This window comes from Varanus komodoensis, unplaced genomic scaffold, assembly GCF_004798865.1.
Source record: "Varanus komodoensis strain SLA01 unplaced genomic scaffold, ASM479886v1 scaffold5, whole genome shotgun sequence".
NCBI classification, from domain to species: domain Eukaryota; kingdom Metazoa; phylum Chordata; class Lepidosauria; order Squamata; family Varanidae; genus Varanus; species Varanus komodoensis.
The window spans coordinates 27537519-27557902 of NW_025336087.1; the positions used below are offsets into that span (position 1 = coordinate 27537519).

General features: G+C 40.8%; 1 protein-coding gene across 4 annotated transcripts in view; it reads right to left on the bottom strand.

Moving 5' to 3' along the window:
- Positions 1 to 17128: 17128 nt before the first annotated feature.
- EFNA5 (ephrin A5) overlaps positions 17129 to 20384 on the bottom strand; it is a 267301-nt gene continuing 264045 nt past the window's right edge. For 3 of the 4 annotated variants that reach the window (XM_044445838.1, XM_044445837.1, XM_044445840.1), the window contains one exon: positions 17129 to 18461. In XM_044445838.1, coding sequence (XP_044301773.1) covers positions 18340 to 18461 — 122 coding nt within the window. In that variant the 3' untranslated portion in view covers positions 17129 to 18339. The remainder of the gene's footprint in view (positions 18462 to 20384) is intronic. The other variant, XR_006416240.1, reaches the window with a different exon arrangement.

Sequence of the window (20384 nt, forward strand, 5' to 3'; positions counted from 1 at the left end):
GCCACCATTCTCTATCCTCCCAAACTCACTTAAGAGCATAAGCAAGTCCAGGCTGAATCAGATGAGTGGCCCATCGAGTCCAACATTCTGCTAATGCAGCAGCAAACCAGCTGCTCAGAGGATCCCTCAGAAGAATATGAGTGCAACAGCCCCCTCCTGCTGAAGTTCTCTGGCAACTGGAGCATGGCGACAACCTGCCTCAGATACCAGTGATAACATGCAGCCCTAGCAGGCATCAATAGCTCTCTCCATTAATTTGTCCAGTCTCATTTAAAAGGCATCCAAATATACCCAATGGAAATGAATTCCACAGTTTGACTAGGCACTGTGTGAAGAAGTACTTCCTTTTACCTGTCCTCAATCTTCCATCAGTCAGTTTCATGGGATGACCCCAAGTTCTGGTGTTATTGAATAGGCTCTGTCCACCCTTGCCACAGCATGTGGAATTTTACATATCTCCCCTTATTCACCATTTTTCTAAGTGAAACCATCTTAGCTGTTGCAACTTCTCTTCACACGGGGTGGCTCAGACACCTCATTGTTTTAATTGCATTTCTCTGCCTTTTGTCCAGCTCTGCAATGTCTTTTTCAGGTGCAGCAATCAGAACTGTACACACCATTCTAAGTGCAGTTTGAATAAGGGGAATATGATATTGGCCATTTCATTTTCAATGCCTTTCCTAATGGTGCCTAATGTGGAGTTTGCCTTTTTCCCAACAGCCCAGCATAAGGTCAACATTTTCATTGAGCTTTTCACTGCAATCTCAAAATCCTCTTTTTGGTCAATCACTACTAGCACAAATTCAATCAGTTTATAGTTGAAGTTTATTTTTATAGTTTATATAGTTCATTAGTTTGTTATAGTTTATATAGTTAAAAGTTTGTTTTTACCCCAACATGCACTATTTACACTTGTTTACATTGAACTACGTATGCTACTTCGTTGCCCCTTTTCTCAGCTTCAGGAGATCTTTCTGGAGCTCCTCATAGTCTGCTTTTGTTTTAACCATCCCTAATAATTTCGTATCATCAGTAAACGTGGCCATTTCGCTGCTTACTCCTATTTCCTGATCATTTATGAACAGGCTGTAAAGTGCTGGTCCTAAAAAGAACTCCATCCCTCCATTATTCCTCCTCTTTGCTTTCTGTCCCTAAACTGTTCCATAAGTGCACCTCCCCCATTATTCTATGACAACTTAGTAGTCTTTGGTGAGGGCCTTTGTAAAAGGCTTTTTGGAATCCCAAGTGAACTATGTCTACTGGGCAATTTTTGTCCATGTTTTAATTGACACTTTCAAAGAATTCTAAAAGTTGAGTGAGAAGCCATGTTGACTGCTTTTCAACAGGGCTTGTCCCTCTATATGCTTTCTAATTCTATCATTAATAACACTTTCAATCAATTTAACCTGGAACAGACATTAAGTTCACCATCCTGTAATTTCCTGGATCCTACCAATTGGTGTTGCATTGTCCAGTCCTCAGTTAAAAGCTGTTCTTAGAGACATGTTACATATTTTTATTGGAAGTTCAGCAATTTCATATTTGAACTCTTGATGAAGTCTAGGATAGATAAAATCGGGGCCTGGTGGTTTATTAATTTCCAGGTTGTCAGTAAAGTTGAAACTTCCATCTTTTATCACCACTACCTGCCTGTTTATGAGCAGGCAGCTGTGGTGTACCTTCTACTGAGAAGACAGATGGAAATAACCCATTCAGCTTCTCTGCAATCTTCTTATCCTTCTTTAATACTTCTTTTAACTCCAGTATCATCCCGTGGTCCAACTGCCTCTCTAGGTGGGTTCCTCCTTCTGATATATTTAAATAACCCTTTGTTAATGGCCTTGAAATTGTTACTGCTATGCTCTTCAAAATGCATTTTGCTTCTCTCATTGTCTGTTGCATCTCCTTTGCGCAAACTTGTACTCCCTTCCCCCACTTCTTTCCTCATTTGGGCAAGACGTCCATTTTTGAAAGAAAACTTCCTTCCGCTGATTGATCCTTGGCTGCAGCTCATTAACCATGCCACTAGCTCCTTGGCCTTGGAGCTGCCTTTCCTAATGTTTGTTATGCACATTAACTGAGCTTCTATTACTGTGTTTTTGGTTAATCACTCAGCATTTTTCAGGGATTTAACCTCCTTGACTCCCCCTTTCAACTTCCTTGTTACCAATCCCCTCATTTTAAAGAAGTTTTCCTTTTAAAAATCAAATTATACTGTGTCAAACCTCTTTGGCAATCTTCCGCTTACATGTATATGAAATCTGATAACACCGTACTCACTTTCGTTTCAGCAACATTTACCTCTTTGCTCTTCCCCTTCTCTTCCCTCAAATCCCCATCTCTGTGGAATGTCCCTGTGCAGCCCGCTTCAACACGCCAACATATGTTCTAATTAAGCAACACATTCCATGGATTCCAGTGGGAGGACAAGGAGACTTCTTCAGTGCAATTGGGTGGGGTGCTCAACTCCACAGGCTGCGTTCGCCTCACCTGGAACAGCTGTACTCTGTAGAGATTGGTAGTGTGACCTAATTTTTCCAATCTTTGGATAATTATTCTGGTTTGTATTGGGGGTGGGGATGGACAGAAGAATTTCTGCATCATTACATCCAGTGCAACCCATCCTAAACACTAGCTGGCTGGCACATCCATGCTGTTGATGTCCCATTTTCCTACTATCCAGGAAACAGAGATATGCCTTTGCTACTTAACATATAATTTTCCTCCAATGAGTGATAGTCGCATTTCTGCCAACACATGCGTTTTCTGGGCTTGCATCCTTTCTGTGTACCATCCCAGGAGGAGATTTACAAAGATGTTGTTTGACAGAATGTTTTAAAGAGGACTGTACTGAGATGAGTGTTTCTGGAGTACCAGGCAACTTGAGGGGTTTTAGCCTCCCAGCTGTGCTCCTCGGCAGATGGGAATGGCATGAGATGCATGTGATGTGACAGCACAGAATTAAGTGGGAACCACAATTACAGGATGGATGGAAGAAGAAATCAAGCTCACTATTCACTCAATGGAAATCGTGATGAATAAACATTGGTAGGGGAAAAGTTAAGGCATTCCACTTCATTTTATTTATTTTATATCCACAAGCAGTTGGAAGCAAGATTCTCCTGCCACTTTTCCTGATGATCTAAGGCACAGTTTCTCAAGCAAAGTGTGGGACAAACCTGTGAACATCAAAAGCACATCTCCTGATCTTACATTGTTCTTATGTTGTTTCAGTAGATTAAAGCCAGGAAGGGAATCTCATGCAATGTAGAGATATGCTGCAGAAGCTCAGAGCACAGGTTGGTGCTGTCCCTCTGGGTTGAATCCAAGAAGATGGCTAGCTACCATTATAGTTGTGTGAGATATGTTGCTTGGCATTAAGCCATAATGAAAACAGAAGAGAATCAGGCAAATCAATCAAACAAAACAATCAGGCAACAGACTTGGTGCTCAATTCCTGGACACCAGAACAAATAAGGAAGCATGCAAAGTGATGATTTTACTTGTGCAGCTTGCAAAGACGTTTGTTTACTTGTAACTATAGTTATTTGAGTGGTCATCTGTGCATCACCTGTATGCTTCTGAACAGAGCCTCACTTTGGGAAGCCGCTATAGCTGAGGAGTTTGGACAGGAACCCTCTCTCCCATGCACCTTGATATGTATTTCATTACATTGTAAGCCATCCTGAGCCCTTGTCGGAAGGATGGGATATAAATGTTTGCAATAAATAAATAAATATCTCCTAGTGGATTCTCATCAATTCTTTCAGTTCCTTTGAGATCACCCATCATTTGTGTCACAACCAAGAGAAACATCAGTATCAACATCAATACAGAGACAGACGTCTATATTGGTAGCATATCTGTTTCTGGTACAAACAGTGAACTCAACACTGACACCAAAAAGGGAATAATGGGTGGGTTGTAGAATTGCACAGATGATTGCCAGAAGAACTGCTTGTTTGTCTTTCTTCTTTGTGGTCTCTGTACATCACATATATTAAAGAAGAGTTGGAAGGGGCCCTAAGGCCATTGGGTCCAAGCTCCTGCTATTGCAGGACACAATTTACACAATCCCACTCAGATGGCTGTCCAGTTTTGCCTTGAATGTCTCTAGTATGGGAGAGCCCACAACCTCTCTTGGCAACTGGTTCCACTGCTGTACTGCTCTGACAGCAAGGAAACGTTTCCTGATATCTAGCCTGAACCTGGGTTGTTGCAACTTGAGCTGATTGCTCTGCATCCTACACTCTGCTATCAGCAAGAAGAGATCTTGACCTTCATCCTTGTGACAGCCTTTAAGGTATTTATAGAGGGAAACCCTGCCACCCACCCCAATCTTCTCTTCCCAAGGCTGAACATGCCCAATTCTCTCAGTCTCTCCTCATAGGGAAGTGTTTTCAAACCCTGGATCATTTTTGTTGCCCTCCTCTGGACCTTTTCTAAGTTTTCTGCATCTTTCTCAAATCTTGGCACCCAGAACTGGACGCAGTATTCCAGATGAGTTCTGACTAGTGAGGAGTACAGGGGAACTACCACTTCTTGCAATTTTGAAAGAGCAGTCAATCCTGGAATGGACATTCATACAGTATTGCTGAATGAACATAGATGCCTCCAACCAAGTAGCTGCCCAGCACAATTTTGGTAGGAAAATCCAGCTCCAAATGCAACTGAGGTTGCAACTCCAGAAGAGAAGATGGATTGCAGCCCCAGCATAGAAAACATATGCAGTCCCATGCGAAAAGTCCCTACAAGGAAGCCACAATGGCAGTCAAACAGGAACTGTGAGAAGAGCTGAGAACCTGCGAGGAACGTGCATGCTGGGATGGTGGGGGAGGGTTCCTACCAAAATTCCTCAGCTTGCCAAAACAAGGTTCCACACAGGCACAGAACCTATATAAGTGCTGCATGGGGATCACAAAGAACAGCCGGAACAATGTGCCTGCTTCAGAGCAGGCAGTGGGAGGTGCTGCCATTGGCACATTCATGATATGTGAGAGGAAAAGACCAGATGTGGGAAGGAGTTCTCATGACCGGATAAATAGTCTTACCATTAGGCACAGTATTGTAGAACAGTTGGCTGTCATATAAAGGGCGAGACATTTTTCTTTATTGTGTTATTATATTCTTACAACCCCCAGAGGACTCAGTTCTACCCCCACATTTCATGAGTGATCTCTGAATAGGCATGATTGTACAAAATACCATTTTGGTCTCCAGATTTACCATACAGATGCATTGTGGTTTCCTCAGTGAGTGCCATTCCTTGGCCTGCTTCACTTCTACTCTAAGAACCCATCTTCACATTGTGAAGAAATCACATTGTGCATCACATTCTTAGTAATTGTGCTAGGGTAGTCTTTCTGCTTCCCTCTAAAGCAACCAGGCTGGCTGTAAAGCTTTTGTTTTTTGTTTTTTAAGGGCACTACAAAACTTAAACTTCAAGCTATTGTAAAGACTTTTCTGTCAGTTGCTCCCGAAGAGAATGCAAAGCAGCAGCCCCAGCCTCTGTTTGAGGCACAACAGCTCCCTGAGAATTTCAAGACTCAAATCTTGTGTTGCAAAGTTGAAGGTCACTTTATTGTTGAAACTCTTGAGCTTTCCCCCCAAATGAAGTGCACAGGAGGTGACGATGAAATAGAAAGTAGATAAAGCCTCTACTTTCTATGAAGCTTTAAAACACACACACACACACACACACACACACACACACACACACACACACACACCACTGTGTAACCCATCTTACTTGTTGATTTCATCTGAAGGAGGAAAGGGCAGGGGCGGGAAGAACTGAGCTACCCCTGCTGTTCCCAGTGGGGTTTCCGCACTTAGCAACGTCACTGTTTTGTACTGATCTCGTTATCTGTTCTTGAGAAAAATACCTTTATTATTCATGGACGCAAAACCTCCATCATTACACCATTATAAATATTCATAATGCTGTGCCAGTCTGTGCATTCCATTTAACCTTTTGGCAAAAGTTCTTTGGAGGACAAGAATTTGGAGAAATTGGGCTAATGAGAGCAGTGCACAGGAAATATGTTCAGGTTTGCCCCTTTATACCTGAAAACAAATGCAGAGCAAGATACGTTAATAAAGAAGAGAGAAAAGTGAGCCTGCCACAGTTACAGGCACGATGAACAATCAGGGGCTTGTCTGTTCTGCTTCTGCATCTTCCCATGAAAGAGTTCAAAGCATGAGCACCCCTCCACTGTAACGTGAGACCAAATGGCGGCAGCATTCGTTGGCCTGGGACCAGATGAGGCCTGCCAGTAGCAACTATGCAGGCCTGAGGGGGCCTTTCTCTGCTGTGACCCTCCTGTCACAGAAATGCAATAGGTCCTATCTCAGTCCTAAGAATTCAGGGACTAGCCACAGGTTAGCTCTTCCTATAACCCAGCTTATGAAGGCTATCAGCTTCATGAAGCAGTTTCAAATTAATTTTCTAACAGAAAGTCAAGATATTGAGTTGTTTTGCTACACACGCAATCCCCCTCCCACCAATTTCTGACAAAAGACAAAAAGAAAATAGGCAGATGTTTGGAGCTTGTGGCACAAAGGATTATAAGAGAGGAAATGTCTTCTTTTATGTTGCCAATAACTCTTGTGAATCTGTCAGACAGCTTCAGCTATTGGGTGGTATAGAAATGTAATAAGCAAACTTAAGAGATAAAGGAGTTTGCTCAGTGGTTCTAAACACAATTGGTTATGAACAGGTTCACACAACTGTGTAAACCATGTGCTTTCAGAGCTTTAGTTGATTACGTAACTGCTGAATGCACAATCTAATTCCACTGAATAGCACTGGCTATGCAATATATGTAACACAGCATCCGCAAAGTGTGAAATCCTCTACTCTTTCTGCACACACAGGTGAAGTCCAGGATATGGGACAGGCTGAAGTATCATGGAAGCAGCCTCTGCTTGATTTTTCCCAATGGCTCCTTCCCGTTACAGACCAGTGCCTCAAGGCAGCAATGCAGAGCAGGGACAGCCTCACAGCCTTGCATTTACACTTGTTTGGATTGAACCCAAGGTGTTTAAGGAAAGAATATGGACTCTCTGATTGATGTGGGGCCCAAATCTGCCCTTGTGCACAATGCAGAAGGCCATGATCCTTTCTCCCCCTTGGCCTCACCCCTTTCCTCTGACCACCATTAAGTTGGTGGCTTCCTGGCTCCTGTGTATTTTTTTCCTATTGTAAAAAATTGAAATGTCTCTCCTAAAACTTAGTTATTGACAGCAAGTGCTTTAAGCTGAAGCTTGCTGATATTTTTCGCTCTCACGTCTTTTGCTTTTGTTCCCGCACAGCATTCGCCTTCACTCTAACCCAGCACTGGGATGTGGCCCTGAAAGCTTCTCCAAAATGGACTTGGCTTCAGGCTAGTAAATGTTGGACACCCCTGGTTTATGATGGCAGTAAAGTAATCTTTGCTGTGTTTTAGCTGTGGTTGCTCATTTATATATACAACTCAAAATGTGACATTGCAATCAGCAAGTGAATGAAGTTACATTTCTGAACCAGCCTAACAGTTGCCACGTAGTGAGCAGGGTCCTTTCCTGCTCACTTACCATAAAAAGATGGACTATGGAAGGGGTCTGACACTTTTGGCAATCCCACACGTAATGTTTTCCTGCTGCTGTCTTATTCAAAGTCTGAGGGAGGGGCTACTCATTCAAAGGTGTTTAAAAGGAACTCTTGGGAGAATAATTATACTGATGTACAGTCATCTTGGAATGCTGCATGTTTCCTTGGTATTGCAGAAGGTATTTCTGATTGAATGAGGGTGCCTTTCCTTTGTCCTTCATAGCAGAGGACTAAAAGACTAGGATACAATGCACCACTTAACGTGGTGAACCTAATTGCCCTGGGGATCTCACATCATGCTCTGTTCTGCTATGGGCAAGGGAGAACACAAAATGAGCAGCTCATATGCAAAATGCAAAGAAAGATGGGGCTGCCCGATATGTAATATAAAAAGTGGCTTTCAAGTAGCTAGAACATTCCTCATCTAGGTAACTCTTCCCAGTTCTCCAAAGCCACAATGCATCTTTTTGTGTGGTTCCCCCAAGCTGGAGAGATGTGCTAATGCTTGTTTCATAAATTTCTCTACAGTATGTATATATCTGACTAATTATGACATGTATCACTTGGGTTAAGAACATAGGAAGTTGCCTTATACCAAGCCAGACCTTTGGGACATCTCTCTCCATGTTATTTGCTGGATCTCAGATAAAAGCTTTTCCTAGCTTTCATCTTCTCCCAAGATGCCAGAAATTGAACTTTGCTTTGGAGTTTGGATGGAACTTTTGCTTACAGTGATTTACTACTTTTAAGTACTAAATAGGAACAAAAATTACAAAATGAAGTTGTTATACTTTGGGCACATCGTAAGAAAGCAAAACTCACTCGAGAAGGCAATCATGCTAGAAAAAATCAAAAGCAGAAGAAGAAAAAGAAGACCAAATATGAGATAAATTGACTCCATAAAGGAAGCAACAGTTTTTACTTTAAAAATGCTGAGCTTGACTGTCAGGACGTTTTGGAGGGCATTCATTCATTCATTCATTCATTCATTCATTCATTCATTCATTCATTCTCTATAAATCAGAGATGTCTTGATGGCACATAAGAACAACAAAGTGATTTTAAGCCTTTTAAATACTTGGCAAGCCAAATGGTAAATAAGTCCACAAGCATACGAGTACTTTGTGGTTTGAGTAGCCTCCTTGGTTCTGCTAGAAAGTCAGACGGCTGCACTTCTGTGCTGGACGCAGAGAAGAAATGGGATGCCCCATCCGTGCAGTGCCAAATCCTTGGGCAAGGCAGCTTCAGTGGACGCCATGCCTCCATGGGGCCCCTACGCCATCATCACTGCCACCAGCCGCTGCTCCTCCTCTTCCTCATCATTGTCACCGTTTGTTTGCTTGACATGTCAAGAGCCCTGAGGAAGAGGAGGAGCAAGTGCAGGGGGCTCTTTTCAGAGTGCATTCTGCTGGGACTCGGCCCTCAGCAGGTGTTCATTCATGCCCTCCTTTGATACCTGGTCTGGGTGTGTTCTTGCCTGCATGAAATTCTTGATCATCCGTAGCTATCAAACCACACCTGACTGCAAGGTGGAGTACTACGAAAACTATTGATTTATCATATTTATACCCTGCCTCTTTTTTCTTCCAAGGAGCTCAAGGTGGCTTACAGAAGCCTCTTCTCAATTTTATCCTCACAACAACAACCCTGTGAGGTAGGTTGGGCTGATAATCTATGACTGGCTCAAGGTCACGCAGTGGGCGCCATCACTGAGTGGCAACTAGAACTCAAATCTTCCACTATACTGCAATGGCTCTGAATGAACTGGAATGGTACCCACATTACACAAATAAGTATAAAGCATTTAAGAACCTGAAAGATTAACAGATTAATTGTAGCATACACACAACTGTTGTAAACATGGCAGCCAATGTGCCGTGAAGCACAAGGACATGTTTGCAACATTCCTGTGCAAAACTTAAATACAAGAGAAGCAGAGTGACCATCCAGCAGGAGTAACTGAAGATAAAACAATCTTCTTTGCTTGCTCATTTAACATCTGTATCAAGAGCTAAATGAGTACTGGCTATAAAGCTCTTTTATGTTTAAAACAGAGTCATACAACTCATCTGAACCTAAGTGAAGTCAAAGATACCGGAATGGCACCGGAATCATTTCCTGCTCCTCCCAGACGCTATTCTGCATTTTTCTTATGGAAGTCACAACTTTGCTGAGTGGAAGGCTATTTTAATGAAAAATCAGTTGCTTTTTGCTTTTAGCTTGTAAATTGAGTATCTGTGTAATAATGTTAATGGAAAACCTTGTCTTAAAAATTAAGATACAATTCTTTGATTCTTAACAATAGAATGCCCTGTTCTTTCCAGCTTTCCTTCTGTACTGTTTTGTTTTAAAGTGCTTACAGTACCATGACAAATATAATAGGCAAAGCCTAGAATATAAAGGAGAAATATTAATAATCAAGGCAAGAGTTAGGGTAGGCAGAGCACATCTTCCAAGAGGAATGTTGGGATGCTTTCCCACCTTTACTTGGCAAAAGATCTACACCAGGGGCTGGATCCAGACTGAGAGCAGACCTACTGAAATAGTTTAACATACTGTACATCCTATTGATTGCACTGGGGCTGGGCGCTGAAATGACTGGTTGTACTCCAAGTGCATCTACAAAGTAGCACTAAGTACAGATCCAATCTACAGGTTGGAAACCAGCTGCCGTGAGCCATCCTGAGATGCCGAGGCATCTGGTGATGGGATATAAAAGTTTTAAATAAATGAATATCGTTGGAATCCAACTTTCAGTGCCAATCAGCAGGATCACTGGTCAGCAGTGATGGGAGTTGTAGGCCTGTAACATCTGGGCAACAGCTCCCTTATCCCAGACATACATTCACTGTTTCTCACAGCACATATACAAGTGGTCATGATACACATATTTACATACATCTTTAACCAGACATTTGCACACATCTAGTCCAATGAAGATTCAGATATACATATATAAAGATTTAAAGATTTCTGTGCATTTCTAAGAAGATATTAGTTCAGTATATAAAATTATTTAAACATTTACATTAGCTTAGGTATAGACCATGTTGGATCTTTTGAATTCAACATTGCAAGAAAACTTGTGCAGTGGTGCAGAGGGCTTTGTAATTATTAACAGTAATTTAGGCTAGAAACCATTTTGATGAGATTATTTGAATGCATGCACACACACAGTAAGCAATTTAATATCCGTATAATAAAGCAAGTAGAAAGAGGGGTTTTTTTTTGAAGATTCTTTTACAAATGTATATCAAAAAGCTATGCTATGCATCATTGTCATTAATAAGGAAAATACTCAGTTGTACCACTTTCAAACTGGTATTTTAACAGTATCCTACAAAATGGATTTACATAAATGCGACTGCAAAACTAACCATAAACAGAATGAAATCCTACTCATTACAGGGTAGAAAAAGGACAAGTGTAGCTGTTTTATTTCTCCAACAGATGTGCCTAGTTTGTTTCCTGTTTTTCCTCTTATTTTGTTATCAGCATTGACAAGTATTCTTGTGCTAGCAGGTGACAACCAGTACTCACTCGGATAATCATTGCAAGAAAAATGGGATGTTTTAAAGTGCATTATTGACTGAAGAAGTCACCTGACATACAGTATTCCTCTGTAAAGATTATGACTGACAGAATTAGAGACAGTACTTTGGCAGATGAAAACAAATTCAGCTTCTTTTCTCAAAACACTAATGGAGCTTTGATTTTTCTTATAAAGTCCCGGGCAAAACTGTATTAAATATCTAGGGCATTGAAAACTAAATCATGTAAGAGCAGTATTAAAACACACCACACATATTACCTTCATGTTATAAACAAAGTTACAAATGCTAAAGGTATGTGTATTTGCATGAGAAGAGTGCATATTTCTGATGGTGCTTTTGGTATTTGCATGTTCTGAGTGGAGCTGCCTGGAGCCGGAGGTCAGACTAGATGGCCCTGGAGACCCCTTCTGATTGGCTCTGTTTCTATATATATCACAGGAACTTTTTCACCTCCAGTACTCCAGTATCTATGCCAGTATTTTCTTGCCTTATAAGTACCATTCAAATTGTTGGGCTAACATCTGACACTCCAATTGGCTTTTGACCCCGCTAGCTTGGGAACTGGTTCTAGCACAGTGTTCATGCTCAGTTGAGGCTCTTGCAAGCAGCAGTTGAAAGGTCAAACAACACATGACATCTTCCCCACACTCTTTTTAAATGTGTGCTTAAGCTGGGCAGTTTTATCCTTGAGAAATCACCCAAGGATTGGATGAGAATATGCACCTGACCTGGGTAAGGGGCCCATAGCTGTCATTTGCATAAATACCCAGAACATCCAGGGGTGGGGTAGGGACTGAGATGGGGGAGGCTTTTGATTTTTTTGGCAAGAAACTAATGGGAAGCCCCAGTTTGGATCTGGAGTTCATTCCAGAAGAGGGCTATGCAAGTAATTTTTCTTCAAAATAAAAACTGGCCAATTTAAGTAGGCTTTTCATAAAGCATGAATAAATTCACACATAGTTCGGATCAAAGTAGAATGCACTTCAGTTTGCAGTAAGAACTGTATGTTTGGATGCTCTTTTCAGAAAACAAACAACTCTCCTGCTCATGCAAAACTGAGGGAAAGGCAGCAAACCCACACAATTTGGTTGTATTTTCTGTTTTACTCAGCATTCTCAATAGCTCTATGCAGGCATTCAGAGTTTAGAGTTGGGAGGGATACATATGCATTCACCTCAACATTTTCACAGAACTTCTTCATGCAGATGTTCAGATGAATGCACTTACGCTACTGCAATCATGATCCGCCCATACAAATTCACTGTACACAATGTGAACTTATCCTGCACGGGGCTGTTGTCATTGCTGGAAGGCTTCAGCGCTGAATGTGCCTCTTTTTACTATTGAAATGGAACTTATATTACTTGGTCCTTGTATATCAACCAAGCAGCTCTCTCGTCACCTCCTCCTCCCTTTCAATCCATTGTCTGGAATTCTAAGCATTCTTGTTTAGAAGAAAATTGAATCAAAAACCACTGGAGCTTACTTTGAAGCAACCCATGCTTAGGATTGCAATGCCTTTTGAGTAATCAAGGTCCTAGATTCCCCAAGACTGTTATTAACTTCATGAGAACTGAAATATTGAGAGGCATGGTGATCATGGGAATGGAAAACCCTTTGAAATGAGAAAGAAAATAAATAACTCCATTTGCAGTCCAGAATTCAAAGTCAATTCTTTATTCAGTCAGCCTGTTCGGGGCAATGGCCACTAATTGTTAAACTTGCAATGCAATTTGAGGTTATTCTGTTAAGACAAACCGAATATGTGCCATCTATAATCTTAACATTCACACTTACACAGACAAAGGTTCAGCATACCAGTTCTTTGTTCTAAACATGCATATGCTTCTCTTCCTTTTCTCACCAAGCTGTCACTCCTAATTTGTAAAGAGAAGTCACAGCAAGTTATAATTAGTACTTGCTGCCCTGTCAACCAATTAAACATAATAAAAAGCTTTCAAGGAGGTTAATGCTAACATGGGTGTAATTAAGGCTTGTATTTTGAAATACATGCAGTACATATGCGCTGCTTTCTGTGTGTGACATCCTGCACCCCCAACCTTATTACCAAGGTGGTGTTCTTGTGCATCTATCATTTTTTCACAGGTCGCAAACCATTTGCCCATGTCAAGGCTGAGTGAACCACCACCTAAATCGTAAGGCTACCCTAGCGGTGAGAAAGGATATGCAACTGTCGCTGATGGAATGCTGAAATGATGGAGGCAATTCCTTTAATTTCTCTGGTGTCTGTATGCAGTAGGGGGAGCCTTTGCTCCAGTTCTCATTTTCCATGAAATCCCAATAGTGTTTACCCCTTACATTGTTTCATTTTAAGACCCTAACATTTCAAGACTTCTTTTCAAATAACAACATTGCAACAGAAATGATGTTCAAGGGTGCCACGCATCATCTGCCCTGTTTGCAGTCCCTTGCACCGTGCCAATCCTAGCAAGACACAGTATGGGACTTTTGACTAAGGGAGATGGCTCTGCAACAGCAAAATAGGAAAGCTGCACAGAAAACATTGTACTGCATGCTTCCCACCAGCACCTAGATGGCATGAACAACTACACTGGACTACTTATTATTAAGTAGATGTTGGCACTGGGCATTGCAGGTGGAGAACAGTACAGCAGCCAGGGCACAGATCCGATTGGGTCCTGGTGGTGGTAGCTGCAGGTATATAGTCCATGAGGACACTGCATTCCAGCCATTTCAGAACAGCTCAGTACTGTATTGCTTGCAGCTTTCCACTCCCCACAAATATTTAAGATTTAGAATAAATAGCCCCTGAAACAAAGGAACCATTCAGCAAATAAAAGTATAGCCTGAAAGAATCCATTAAAATGATGAAAATCTTTAATTTTTATTCAGATATAATTGTACGGACACGTGTATATACAAATACAGATCTTATGGGTTTGTTTCATTTTTACAATTTCTGTTAAGTTCATATAATGTAAGCATTTCAAAAAACAGCACTCAATGAATAAGTGCAAAGAAACTGCAAAGCAGGGCAGTACAAGCACAGGACCACACTGAGCTGGACTTTCATACCCAGAAGGACACACAATGAGTGGCTTCAATAGGGTGTCAAGAGTAAGTATGGAAAGCGGATTTTGTAGACTCATGGGTAACCTCCAATATGCCAGCATCTATTAAACTGTACAGACAATGGCAGCAAGCCTATTGTAGGGAGATTTGTCTCACATCCGAAAAACTCGGGGGTGAATGCATGGGAAAAACCTGGTAATGCCAAATCAGAAACAGATCTGCCCATTCACAGCTCCAAATTTAAAAAGGGGAGGGGAAAAAGAAAGAACTCGCTGCGGTTGGGGACTGGGGAAGAGAAAGTGCACTTTTGATGCAGGGCACTTATAACATAGAACTGGTGAACACATACTCTGACTGCAGTATGAATGAATTCCATATTTTTCCAAATTTCCAAAGCTGACATGGCTGCTGCTTTCGTGAAGCAGTTGGTGAGTATCAGTTTAAAAGAAAAACAAACACATTCCCTCAATAGCTACTATTTCTTTCCCTTAGTACTGTCTGCACAGGAAAGAAAATTATTTACATATAACCCCCTCCCAAATTTGTTGTTTAATAGGGTAAGGAATCAATTCACTGTACCTATCACATATGATGCTGGCAAGGCCCCTTTTGAAACAAACCATCCATGAAACAAAATTTTAAAAGATAAAAAATTAGAAGGAAAACCATCCTCACAAGAAACGAGAATTAAATCCCAAAGCCATTGAGAATCAACATGCTAATGAAAACCCAACCCCAAGGGGAAAGGTTAACCCTAAATACCACAGAGCTCCAACATCAGACCATTAACACCGAGGACAAAACACTGATCATAAAATGCCACGCTGCTCCAAGTCCTGACATTGTGAAATCTTGAGTCTGGGTAAACGGGTTTCATGGGTGAATCCTGTATGGTGACCTGTTGGTGGCTACTTGTCATTCAGTTCTCAGTAGCCATGATGGAGGTGTCTGTTATATAATCAGAGGGTGCATTTTTATTTAATTTTTAATATCAATGAAAGTCTATTTTTCTCACTTACAAAAGACATAAGAATCAAATTAATACTTTATTATCAAACACTATATACAACAGAGGCTGCTAATAATACAGAATTTAAAGAACATAGCATTTTTCTTTTGTTTTAACTCGTCTTTCCTTTGCCATCCAAGAAAGTACAGTACAAAACAATATTTCTAAACTAACACGAAATGTTACTTTGTTGTTATTAAAGGATACACAGTATCCACCATACAGATCAATCCTTATTTCCCTGCTACCCTTTGCAAAGCCCTGAGCAAACCAGGAAAGGATGACACAGGGCACAATTGCTTGGGCTGAGGGGCCACTGTGGTGGCATTTTGTTTTTCAGACTTCACGCTGAGGGGACAAGGGCTGCTGTAAACTTTCACGCTGACATCTTTTCCAAGATGTCAAGACATCTCACACACACACACACACACACACACACACACACACCTCTTTTCTCTCACCAGAGAGATTCAAAAACTTTCAGACATTGCTTGCTTGTTATGACTGAGGTTGCCTGATGTCATCAAGTATGCAAAGTGGAGGTCCTGTAAACTTACTGCCCACAAGGCTTGCATTTGATGCAGTGTAGCAATTAGCCTCTTGACCGTAATACAGTGTTGCTTTTATTCATTATATTAACAGTGACACAATGGCAAAGCAAAGAATGGAGTTCACTGTAGTGAAAATCTGTGTTTTAAAAAAGCGTGCTCTTGAGACCAAAATGAGTCCATGAAAAATCACTTGTTAGGACATTAAATCAGTGCTACGAACGTTTGCAATAGGTGTAGAACCTTCTCAGGTGTGCAAAATCGTCTTTGCTTTGTTTGCCATTCTCAAGGTCATAACTAGCTACACGTTCACTGCCATATCTAGCTACACGTGCACCAAGTATACAAAAAATATTTATTTATTGTACTGTGAGGAAAGCATCATCCTTTAATGCAGATTGTAACACTTTTGTGTGCAATATCCGACATCTCTGTGCATTCAAATACAGCCCCCACTGCATGGTATCAGGCAAGCCCAGAGTGCCTTAAATTTACTTTTTTCTTTCTGGTAGTCCGGATCCTGAAAGTCATGTTTAAAAAAAAAAAATGAATTCTTTTCATACAACAAAAAGACATTCACAAAATGCTGTCCATTTGCATCATGATTTAATATTAAATTATATTTTGAATATCTTTTAACAATCCAGTGAAATCTAACCCCATATTATAAGGCTTTATTTTCAATAATTTGAAAGCTAACTTTCCAAGCTAGTTGTTCTCAGGGTCTCTCTCATTTACCTAATCTGTTACAAGTCAATATCAGGCTTGCCTAAGCCAATGAAAGGGACTGTGGTTTAAATTGCTGAGCTGGTTGATCGAAACGTCAACAGTTCGAATCTGCACAACGGGGTGAGCTCGCGTTGCTCTGTCCCAGCTCCTGCCAACCTTGCAGTTCGAAAGCATACAAATGCAAGTAGCTAAATAGGTACACTTCAGTGGGAAGGTAAACAGCGTTCAGTGCACTTCGGTGTTTAGTCATGCTGGCCACATGACCACCAAAACTGTCTGCGGACAAACGCAGCTCCCTCGGCTAGGAAACGAAGATGAGCACTGCCCCCAAGACTCAGACATGACTGGACTTTAATGTCATGGGGAAACCTTTACCTTTTTAAGCCAATGAAACCCCACAAGGAAGGCATTTCCTGGTAAATGGTTTATGAAGCCCTAACATAGCTATGTTCACATGCCTATGGATCCACACTGATTTCAACCCAGCAAGAAAGCATCCCATAGTCTTAACTGTCAAAATTTACCACTTCTTGTCATCTTTAAATAGGACAAGCATATATACTTTTACTTTCAGCATAAGGTATATCTAAATAATGTACTTCCTATTCTAGTGGGTTTTTTTTAAAAAGTTAAAGGTCTTTGGGAGTCCACCTAGTTTATCTCCTGCTGATAAAAACATTTCCACTGTGTTGGAAAGAAGAGAGGTATAAAACCAATACCTGAATTCACTCCAGAGTTCAACATATTCTTTCTGTTCTTTTTGTTCCTATAAACCACTCTCTGTGACAACTATTCTGGCCCCTTTCTGGCTGCACTTTACTCCAAGGGTTGTCTAACTTTCAAGGGAGGCAAATCATGAGCACACTGGGGATTCTGTATCATTCACCAGGATTATTCCCCCCAGTGTTTTTATCATCTTAGCATGCATCATCACCCAGAGTGGTATCCAAGGCTATCGGCTAGTAAGTCAGCCTTGGGAAAGGTCACTTTATTCACACACAAAAAAAGAAGAAAAAAGGAAGGTATAGAAAATGCCTCTTTGCATCTGAAGAAAAAAGATTGTAGCACCATGGTGATCTATTTCAAAAGAAAAATAATCAGGTGTGCGCTATCCATTTAGAGAGATAATAAACACCCCAGCAGAGCTTCCTAAATCTGACCTTGCTTGTGTGCTAGCATTCCTCAGTAGTCACTGTCTTCGCCCTTAATTACATAGGTTCTGATGAGGAGCACAAGTTCTGTCAAGGATCTTTCAAGGCAGTTGCATACAAAAGAGCATCTCTTTCCTCTGAGAAGCCTGTTCATGGAGAAATTCCTGGAGGAAATGGTATTATGCTATATTTATTCTTAATATCTCCCTTCCAGTCCTGACATGGTGACACAATGCATGATCATCTTACAGTGCAGAATGAGGAGGAATAAATATTGCATTGGAGAGAATTTTCCAAACAACTTCCTTATCCTCCAACTGACTGCATTTGCTACTATTCTTTCTTCTCCACATACAGATGGCCCAGCAAGCTAACAGAGGTGGTATCTTAAGAGAGGCTGCAGAGGAAAGTAAGAATCACTAGTGTCAATATTGAAATTTGGCATTTTCATTTGGAGTCCTTTTATTTTAGAAGGGGTCAAGGAAAGTCGGGGAAAGACTGGGAGTGGGAAGAGTGCTAGTTATGCCTCTTCAATTTTTGCTCATAGTTCAGGTTGCAGTGGAAGAAGGGAGGAAACCAGGGGAGGAAAACAAACCATCATCTGCAAAACCAATACAAGTCCCATTCTTGAGATGAGCAGTTAAGGGGATCTTTGATGTTCCAAGATCCTGATGTTGTCTGTGACAGGTTGCTAGGATATGTGCTATAACGTCAAAAGCATTGCCAGGAGAAACAGTAGGGTTGCCAAAAACCGACTGGATATCCTTGGTGTCTGCGCTGCATTCTCACCACGGGATGGCTCAGCTGATTCATGTACAGTATCATCTGTTCAAACAGAAAACATACATTCTAATGAAGTTTTGCCTTCTTAATGAGATCTCAAGATTATGCCGCAAGCACATTTTAGCATGTTCTGTAATACACACAAACCAGATTTTGTACTATTGTTAACTTTAGAAACTGCAATAGCTCACCATTTAGACACACATGACTGGAGGCATAGTTTAGTTTAAAAATAAAACCTTACCGAAAAAGCCATTTCCTTTGTTGTCATGTACCATATCTCATGAAAGTTGAAGAAAAGAGCTTAACTTATGGAAAGGACAGTATCAAAAGAGGAACTCTTTCAGGTGTTTGGGCAATTTCATTTTTTTTAAGAAATGTCCTTGGACTGTGCTCAGAAGCACAAAGCCACAGTTCTTTTAAAACTGATGTAATATGCAGAATCCTGGCTGCAGTAGCCAAAAACCTGGCAGCCATATTTTGCATCAGTTGAGGCTACCTTTGTAAAATGTAGTTATAGCAAGAGTCACGCCAAGAGTCCAGTGCAGTATTCTTATTGCTAGACTATACTAGTCCATTGTTGAACCTGGGGAACTAGCTGAATCTAGCAAAAGGCACTCTATCACTGAGCTCACTTGGGCTTCTAGTGACAAAGCAGGATTATTCCAAACAGGTACTACCTTGTCTGGGTATAGTACAATCCCCTACAAAACAGAACACCTGTTTTTGGCTCAAAGACCCATTCAATTACCATGTGTCTTATCACAATTCCACTTTATTGCCCTCCATCCAGCCCATTAACTCTTCCAGGTTTAATACTTCCTCAGGCACAACTGATCCACAAAAGGAGCAAGGACACTGGGTGCCATCAGTCTACAGATAATACCACATCCCCAGTCCCTGGATGACTTTATTCAAAGCTTCACATCATAACTAATAGCTTTATCTAAGATGAACTCTTGCAGAACTCCAATAAGCATGTGCCACAGGACTGAAAAGGAGCTAGGGTTTAATACTGCTTTTGAGAACCAGCCACACATATAGGAAAGCAATCTACATATTGTGCATAGGACCCTCAACTCACAAAGCAGGCCATGGATGGTATCAACCATGAGAGATGGTTGATAGAAATGCAAGTAATCATGTTATTTCATCTTAATGCTCCCTGTATCACTCTCTAATATTATTGTAATTTGTTTTAATAACATATTTTAAATGTGCTTTTAATATTTATTTATGATTTGCTTAGGGATTTTATTATATCTAGCAGTCCAGAAGGACTGCAGGGATTAAAACAAAATAAAGCCACTGAGAAATCAAGACGAATGAATAGGGTCACTCTTCCCTTGTTTCTCTCCTGATGAAAGGAGGCCAATGCTGTTTCAGTACAAAACCAGGCCTGAAGCTGCACTGCTATGGTTCTAACAAATTTGTAACATTCAACTGAGAAAAAACCGAGAACCAACTCCCACTTGTGCATTTTTTTCCCAAAAGGAGGTATTTGTGATTTGACAATTATTGCTGTATCTTTCTTGGTCCAGAGAGGTATCAGGACCACTCCTGTTCACAAGTTTTTTTTTTTTTTTTTGAGCCCATCAGTTCAAATGATTTCACAGTAATTAACCAAGATGGCTAATGGTCAAGAGTACATGTGAGCACCAGAGTAACTAAATTTTTTGCATCACTCAATAAGTGAACTACACTTTCAAAAATACTAATGAGCTCAGTGTATCTGAAAAATCAGATTGGGAATTTAATTGTTGAAAACAACTTGAATATCTTTACCAAATGTCTGGGTAGGAGATGATTTTTTTAATGGTCATTATCTAAAGAAAAAGTTCAAAACCTAAGAAGAACCCATGTTACTATTTTTCCCCTTCTAATCTTGTTCCATAGGAAAATGAAATTAATAAGAGATATTCGTAGGTTGCTGCTACTGGGGAAAAAAGCTCTAGACAATACTAC